This window comes from Labrus mixtus, chromosome 18 (assembly GCF_963584025.1).
Source record: "Labrus mixtus chromosome 18, fLabMix1.1, whole genome shotgun sequence".
Taxonomy (NCBI): Eukaryota; Metazoa; Chordata; class Actinopteri; order Labriformes; family Labridae; genus Labrus; species Labrus mixtus.
Window position 1 is genome coordinate 22664128 of NC_083629.1, and position 8116 is coordinate 22672243.

Here is an 8116-nt window from a genome sequence, read left to right on the forward strand (position 1 = left end):
ACTGAGCCTCATGCTATAATGAAGCAGAGCTGTATACTGTATAACACTCTTCAGTTCAGTCGATACTTTCCTTGTATATCGGTGATCATTATCTTTTTTTGTTTTTGTTACTTCAGCAATTCTTCATGTGGATCGAGAGCAACTCTCCAGAGCTGGCTGTTCCCTATCTGTGGTCAGAGGAGATGCAGTCCAGTGAGTATATAGATCAGCCATCTTTTGATGATGCATGAATGTTCAAGCACGGCTGATATTGTTAGGAATGTCGTCTTAACTTGTTGTGTGTACTCCGCTCTGTCTTCAGCTTCCATCGGTCAGGCCGTTCACCAGCTGTTGCTGATCCAGGCCTTCCGCCCCGATCGCATGCTGGCCATGTCGCACATCTTTGTCTCCAAGGTGCTGGGAGAGAGCTTCATGAACATCATCGAGCAGCCTCTTGACCTCGCTAACATTGTGGATATGGAGGTATTTACCAATCAACACTTTCAGTCATCTTCTCTCTCCTGTCGTCAGTGTTTGTTGTTGAACCTGCTGACATTCCTCTCTGACGCCTGCAGGTGAAGCCGAGCACTCCAGTCCTGATGTGTTCTGTACCGGGTTATGATGCCAGCGGCCTGGTCCGAGATCTGGCCGCTGAGGAGAACAAACAAATCACTTCCATCTCTATTGGTAAGAAAGAGAATAAAGCCCATACTCTTAAGATCCTGAAGACCGAAGATACTCGAGGATTCTTGTTGATACATCTTTTTTTTTTTAAACTTCGTCCACAGGTTCAGCTGAAGGGTTCAATAAGGCCGACAGAGATATCAACACTGCTGTCAAGTCTGGACGGTATGTGACGTTCTTTCTGTGTCATTTCTTAGCTTGTAAAGACTGTAAATGACTGAGTGAGTGACTTGATCCTGCAGGTGGGTGATGTTGGAGAACGTCCACCTGGCCCCTGGATGGCTGATGCAGCTGGAGAAGAAGCTCCACTCCATGCAGCCTCATGCAAGCTTCAGGCTTTTCCTGACTATGGAGATCAACCCCAAGGCAAGAATATTCCACACTGTTTGATTCATCTTTAAAAAAAGATAAAGAAGTAAATCACCAGGCTTGTTTCACATCTTGTGTTAAAGACTTGTGTGTTTAATATTTAAGTATCTCGTTTCCCTGCTAGGTGCCTGTGAATCTGCTCCGTGCTGGTCGGATCTTTGTGTTCGAGCCGCCTCCTGGTGTCAAAGCCAACATGCTCAGAACCTTCAGCAGCATCCCTGTGGCCCGCATGTGCAAGGTAACTCAGCCTGGACTTCTTCTTCTTTGAATTAAAGTAAAATGCAGCTTCTGATACCAAACAATCCAAATCCCAACGCCTCCTCAATCCTGATTACCGACAATCCACTTTCTCCACATGATCCATCTCAACGACTTCTTTCCTCAGGCTCCCAACGAGCGTGCTCGTCTCTACTTCCTGCTCGCTTGGTTCCATGCAGTCATTCAGGAGCGTCTGCGCTATGCACCACTCGGCTGGTCCAAGAAATACGAGTTCGGAGAGTCCGACCTCCGTTCCGCCTGTGACACTGTGGACACCTGGCTGGACGACACCGCCAAGGTTGGACAATCATTTCTTACCTCTTAAATACTAAATTATTCAAGTAGATTTCTTCTTCTTCTTGTCTTCTAAAACCTTTGCCTCATCGCGCACACACACACACACGCACAGGGTCGTCAGAATATCGCTCCGGACAAGATCCCCTGGGCTGCTCTGAAAACCCTCATGGCCCTGTCCATTTACGGCGGTCGAATCGACAACGAGTTCGACCAGCGTTTGCTGAACACCTTCCTGGAGCGCATCTTCACAAAGGGAAGCTTCGACAGCGAGTTCAAACTGGCCCTGAAGGTCGACGGGCACAAGGACATCAAGATGCCTGATGGCATTCGGTGAGTTAGTGTGGGCGTAATCCAGCTCTGTAAAACGAGACGTTTGAAAAGACTTCTCCTGGTTACCTAAACCTGTCGATAAACGATGTGTGATTTTTGATTTATTGCAGGCGTGAGGAGTTCATGCACTGGGTTGAGATGCTTCCCGACACTCAGACTCCATCTTGGCTCGGGTTGCCTAGCAATGCGGAGAAGGTCTTGCTCACCACTCAGGGTAGGCTACAGACAGTCCTCATCATCATCATCATCATCATCTGTCCTCTGGTGATCTGTAACATGTCCCCGACATCTCTGGAGTCGTCTTCATCAGATTTCAAGGCTTCACAGAGCGCATCACTAACCATCTCTCTCTCTGTTCTAGTGTCTTTAATTAATTTTTTTGACAGGGGTCGCAGTGCAACCAGTTCTTTGATTTTTTTTTTACGTCTGCTTTGGGCAGAATACTTGTGTGTGTTTGTAGTGTGTGGTGGCAAAGAATATGTCAGTCTGCTCCCTCTACTGATCGCTCATTTTCTCACCGGTTCGTATCACCTGTTGGTTTTCTAGCTGTGTAGTTGTAGCTTAGCTGTAGCCTCAGCCATCATGCTTCAAAAGGTGCTCTGCCCAAAGGAATGGGTGTGGGTGGCCTCAACCTCCAGCAGCTGTATTTCACAGCCATCATGTCCGCTTTGCTAAAAATACCACTCAAACCCCGCCCTCCTGTTAGGACTCGTATCAGCCATCCACCTCCCACATCCCCCTGAACCACACCCCGTACTTTGTTGATGATTTCCACACTCCCTCTCCCCTCCATTCTCACTCCCACCCCTTAGTTTCTCCCTCAGTTCTGTCACCCTCCATTTCTTTTACAGATCCAGTCAAGAATATGTTTTTATTTTCCCACTCGGGAGCTTTGTTGAATATTACATTTGATGGGAATACTGCCTGAAGCCTTGTCTGTCTTTTCCTCCTCCCCAAAGTTGTCCTGATTTGTTTGATCTGTTCGGCACAACTCCTCTTTTTTATGACAAACCCAAAACCTGTTATAATTAACACACCCTCAAGGGAAGCTCTTTGTTTCTTTGTTCCACTGTTAATTTCTTCTCCCCCCCCCCTTACCTCCCACCATGGCCTTGTCTTCCACCTCCCTCCCCCCCATGCTCACTTGCTCCCTCTCCGCTGGGCTGCGCAGCCACTGACATGATGGGTAAGATGCTGAAAATGCAGATGTTGGAGGATGAGGATGACCTTGCCTATGAGACGGAGAAGAAAGAGCGCACTTCGTCCACGTCTGACACGCAGCCGGCCTGGATGAGGACCCTCCACACCACCGCCTGCAACTGGCTGCAGCTCATGCCCCAAAGTGTCAATCCACTCAAACGCACGGTGGAGAACATCAAGGTAATTAAAAAAAAAAATGAGAGGGAAGGTGTTTTGCAAGCTGACTTCAAGGGCGGTAACTCATTTTTGTTTTGTTGTTTTTCTACAAGAATCTAAACGACATCATTGGCTATTTTGTTAATCAGATCTTAGGTTGTGTTTTTCAGTTCTGTACTTTGTTTTTGACTTGATGTTTTCTCTCTGTCGAACACCAGGACCCCCTGTTCCGTTTCTTCGAGCGCGAGGTGAAGATGGGCGGCAAGATGCTGCAGGAGGTCCGCCAGGATCTGACCGACGTGGTTCAAGTGTGTGAGGGCAAGAAGAAGCAGACCAACGACCTGCGCTCACTCATCAGCGAACTGGTTAAAGGTAACAACTTGTTTTTTTTTTTCATTTAACATGTTTTAGGTTTCTAGTTTGAAGCTAAACAAACGGGACGTCCTTGAACAGATTGTACTCTGTAGGAAATAACTGGAGTGCACCTGTCTGTCTTCTCCCCCAGGCATCCTCCCACGCAGCTGGTGCCGTTACACTGTTCCCCTCGCGATGACTGTGATCCAGTGGGTGGCCGACTTCAGCGAGCGAATCAAACAGCTGCAGCAGATCTCCCAGGGAGCCGCCAGTGGAGGTGCAAAGGAACTGAAGGTACTGCTTGATTTAGATGATGATGTAAAGCATCAATGTGTGATAGAAAAATGCTATAAAAAAAAAACAACAAACAAAAAAAAACAGCAGCTTCAGGTTTTGTTATTTTCCTCTTTTTTTCCCCCAGAACATCCACGTGTGTCTCGGCAGCCTGTTTGTGCCGGAGGCTTACATTACCGCCACCCGGCAGTATGTGGCCCAGGCCAACAGCTGGTCTTTGGAGGAGCTGTTGCTGGAGGTCAATGTCACCAGCGCCCAGGGTGCAGCGCTGGACGCCTGCAGCTTTGGCATCAAAGGTCAGACCAGCAGAACATCACTAGCTGTAGTCGGTACAATTCTTATGCAGAGTAAGGTTAACATGTGGCAAAAAGATGAAGCACAAATATGCAAACTGGGTATTTTCCCTCAGACAGACATTGGGGTCATGAGTAGAGGATCAGGCTGATCTTTATTTTTTCTTCTTGCCTGCGTTTATTGCTTCTATTTAATGAACTCACTAATGCAGTCTGACATATAACCGTCCCATAGAAAAGGGGACTTCTCGTTTCTTACGTCAGTCCTTCTCATGCTCAATCATCAGTCAACCATTTTGCTTTGAAAATGTGAATCCAGTTGATTGGCAACAAACTTGCCGTTGTAAATTTGGAAGAAGTCGTTGCGTTGTTTTCTGATGTTGAACATCGTCACTGTCTCTCTCAGGTCTGAAGCTGCAGGGAGCTACCTGTGCTAACAACAAGCTGTCTCTGTCCACGTCCATCTTCACTGAGCTGCCTCTCACTCAGCTCCGCTGGGTGAAGCAGATGAACACCGAGAAGAGAAACATGGTATGAAGACGACATGTGCACAACACAAAACCACTAATGTTTCTATCAAATAATTAATTAATTCTATTCAATTTTGCCTTTTATTTTGAAAGTCTGTGCAGAACCACTCCTCACATACATTTTCCCCTCTCTCTCTCCCGCTGCAGGTGACCCTACCTGTGTACCTGAACTTCACCAGGTCCGACCTCATCTTCACCGTTGACTTCGATATCGCCAACAAGGAAGAGCCGCACAGCTTCTATGAGCGCGGAGTGGCGGTCCTGTGCACCGAGTAGACGACACAAGTCACTCCTGAAGACCAGAGCGTCGTCTTTACTGAACTAAACTCAGTCATTCATCACTTATTAACCACATTTGATTAAAGTAGTTTGTAGCCTGTTGCATTCCGATATGAAGCGTAGTTAAGAACATCTGTGGAGCAGTAACTGTCATGTAACCATATTTAGTGATTTTTGGGGAAGTGTTGAAGAAGGTGGAGAGAATGTTGCCAGATGGTAAATGAAGAGAGGAAACAAGGAAAGGAAAGAGAAAGGAAAAGGAAAGTGAAATGTTTTTAGGAAGAATCTGTATGTTTTTAGATTGAAGAAAGCCTGGAATGAATAAAACTGCATTAATGACTCCACTCTCTCTCTGCTCTGTGTTTTTATTTAAAGTCTGTATCATTTGTAACATTTACTGTGTCCCATTTGAATCAACTAAAACGAGGAGGCTGCTTATGTGTCTGTAATTTGTTTCCAATTATACAGTAAACATGAACAGAAAATTACATGCCAGGGGGAAAAAAAAGAAAATCAACAGAGGGATATGCTTATGTTGAGTACCGTACCTATTGTTTCAGTTTGAAATAAACATGCTTTGTCTGTTTAAAAGACTGTTTCCTGACCCAGGACCAGCGGGAACTCAGACTGCTATACAGACTCGTACACATTGTGTGCTGTCTCTTCAGTCGATTTGATGTTCTCGTAGCTCAAGTTGCTGCTATACTTTCCATCCACAGAGCACTTTGGTGGATGCAACAGTGGGATTTGTAGTTTTTAAAATCTGATCCAAGCAAGGAATGAGAATGGAGCATTAAGGGGTGCAGTGTGAAAGCAGCATATGACTTGAAATGTATTTTACAGATGAAGAACCTCATAAATTATAAATTAAACCAAAGCTCATCAGGAACGGCTTGAAAATAATGGTTAAGGTTAATTTGTTATTAAACACAGAAGAATTCAAACTTTAGTATCCAGTGTAGCAGTGGATTGATTAGGTTCAATATGTGGACAAAAACCAAAACAAAAAAACGTTTTTATTCTTCAGATTTATTTTATTATTTGGGGAAATATACAGGTGCTTCATTAGAAGTGCATAGTGTTTTTGTTTATGTACACTTATGTTACCATGGTAATCTGCCATCAAATTGAACAGATGAAAGGTATCATCTGAACGATGTGACACCTGAGACACTCAAAAGAACTCATGTCCCTCCATAGATGAGAATACAAAGTGCACCACAGAGTAACTATTTATAGTATTTTATTCTACATTTAATGCTGTGAGGCTCTGAATATGTCAGCAGTCTTTCTCTGGTCCCCTCCATGTTTACATGGTGCTAACATGGTTCAGATGCAGAGTCCTCCATGTTGCCCACACACAGCCTCTTTCTTTGCTCCATCACCTCCGCTCCGGCGAGTCCCAGCTTTCTCTTGTAAAGGGATTTGAGGTTACAGGGGCCGGGGCACCTCTCTGAGGAACTCTGCGGGATCTGGGACATCACCCCGTCCGCTGAGGGTCCGGGCGCGGGCGTTTGAGGCGTGGAGGACGTTGTAGAGTGTAAGCCCGAGTCGTCGAATTGGCAATGCAACTCTATGTCCATGGCTTGGGAGGGAACAGTTGAACCTGTGGCTGTTTTATCCCCGAGATCACTACAAGCATTCCTGTCGATGTCGAGCTCACAGACCCACAGGCTGGAGTCACTCCCGCATTTCATCTGGACGTCCCCGAGATGTTGCTGCTCGGTCACAGGGTTTCTCACCCCGCTTTTCAGCACTTCTCTGAGAGCGACAGAGGCGGGGTGGTGAAAGATATATCTCCTGCTCCTGCCGAAAAAACGACTCCCTCCTCCTCCTCCTCCTCCTCCTCCTCCTCCACCTCTTCCCTGATGCCGTGTTCGCCTGCCCGAGACACCCCCATCGATGTTTGACTCGTCAGAATCTTCAGAGCTTCCATCGTATGGGTCCAAAAACTATGACCATAAGCACACATGCATGCATTCATAAACACACAGAACAGCACTGTTCTTTTGCAGCAGAAATGGATGAAATAGAGAAATGAGAATACGTACCAAAGAGTCACAGCCATGCCTTACTGCAGGCTTTTGGGTTAATGGTAATGTCCTACTAAAAGTCCGACTCTCTGGTGCACTGCTTGAACATCCCTGCAGGATGGGGTATAAGTCAGACAGTATCTTAAAACTGATTGAGCCTCTTAGTGAAGTCACCCTGAACTAAAAGGCTCCATCACATCCCATTGTGCTCCTGCAAAATAATGTCACAAAGACCAGATGAAGTGCATGTGGAGTCAGCGTCAGAGAAAGATACTCAATTCAAGAAGTTATCCTACTGAAAACATCTAAAGTCTGGGTCTGGGTGAATCTCTTTTAGCCATTTAAATTGTATGTACACTACATAACAAGGTTGCTTTTCCACATAAGCAATACCATTGTGCTCGTGTCCGACCATCTTGGACTGATCTCAGATTCAGAATCGGTGCTGGACTCCACTTTACACATATCCTGAAAAAAAAAAAAAACAGATCTCATGCAGTTAATCAGAAGAAATATACTTTAAAAAAAAAAAAATGAGACAGCATGTCACGCTCACTCATCTCACCATGTATTTGAAAGCAAGCTGGTCCATGTTGTTGGGTGCTTGTCTCTCACTTTGATCTAATAGGGGAGAAAAATACATATATGAATTTGTTGTGCAGTAATGTGGGCCTATTGAAGCACATGCATTTAACATCAAAAATGTATATGTGTATTTGTTTTCTAGTTTGATAAAAAAAAATACGTTTGTAGACAGAAATTAAAAAACGACTCAGACAGCAGCAGGAGTAGAATAATAGCATGGTCAAGAAATATATTTAATGAGTAGCATCCAGGTCATACATCAGAAATTAGCTAAAGTTTGGTATGCTTTCAATGTGATTTAAAAAAACATATATATATTAAAAAAAGATACCTGGGTGTGAGAGTTGTCGTCTTCCTTTATACTCCATGACATTTAACGCGGAACGTTAAAGTGGGTGGTAGATTAATTAATGAGTGGATCACCAGGTGCAGTTGATATGAAGCAACCATGTGTGCTCACAGGTGGGCAGTCTGT

General features: G+C 45.1%; 2 protein-coding genes across 4 annotated transcripts in view; one reads left to right on the forward strand and one right to left on the reverse strand.

The window, feature by feature from the left end:
- Positions 1–5367, forward strand: part of dync1h1 (dynein, cytoplasmic 1, heavy chain 1) — a 34246-nt gene extending 28879 nt beyond the window's left edge. For both annotated transcript variants that reach the window (XM_061063274.1, XM_061063273.1), the window contains exons 64-78: positions 117–192; positions 302–462; positions 555–666; positions 768–828; positions 906–1029; positions 1157–1270; positions 1418–1588; positions 1700–1917; positions 2028–2131; positions 3089–3297; positions 3492–3645; positions 3779–3921; positions 4049–4217; positions 4621–4745; positions 4892–5367. In XM_061063274.1, coding sequence (XP_060919257.1) covers positions 117–192; positions 302–462; positions 555–666; positions 768–828; positions 906–1029; positions 1157–1270; positions 1418–1588; positions 1700–1917; positions 2028–2131; positions 3089–3297; positions 3492–3645; positions 3779–3921; positions 4049–4217; positions 4621–4745; positions 4892–5020 — 2070 coding nt within the window. In that variant the 3' untranslated portion in view covers positions 5021–5367. The remainder of the gene's footprint in view (positions 1–116; positions 193–301; positions 463–554; positions 667–767; positions 829–905; positions 1030–1156; positions 1271–1417; positions 1589–1699; positions 1918–2027; positions 2132–3088; positions 3298–3491; positions 3646–3778; positions 3922–4048; positions 4218–4620; positions 4746–4891) is intronic.
- Positions 5368–6249: 882 nt separating this feature from the next.
- Positions 6250–8115, reverse strand: LOC132993581 (transcription initiation factor TFIID subunit 1-like). 2 transcript variants are annotated; one of them, XM_061063483.1, is made up of 5 exons: positions 7973–8115; positions 7622–7677; positions 7450–7524; positions 7075–7167; positions 6250–6975 (listed from the first exon to the last, which is right to left on the reverse strand). In XM_061063483.1, the coding sequence occupies exons 1-5, from the start codon at positions 8007–8009 to the stop codon at positions 6343–6345; spliced, it is 894 nt and encodes a 297-aa protein (XP_060919466.1). In that variant the 5' UTR covers positions 8010–8115; the 3' UTR covers positions 6250–6342. The 2 variants fall into 2 exon arrangements, with proteins under 2 accessions (XP_060919466.1, XP_060919467.1); XM_061063484.1 differs by lacking the exon at positions 7973–8115 and adding an exon at positions 7900–7949.
- Position 8116: the final 1 nt, after the last annotated feature.

Coding starts and splice junctions, on each gene's coding strand:
- LOC132993581 (XM_061063483.1), bottom strand. CDS start 8,009: ATGGAGTATAAAGGAAGACGACAACTCTCACACCCAG. Junction 7,168..7,449: donor GGTCGGACACGAGCACAATG/GTATTGCTTATG, acceptor CCCATCCTGCAG/GGATGTTCAAGCAGTGCACC. Junction 6,976..7,074: donor GGCATGGCTGTGACTCTTTG/GTACGTATTCTC, acceptor TTATGGTCATAG/TTTTTGGACCCATACGATGG.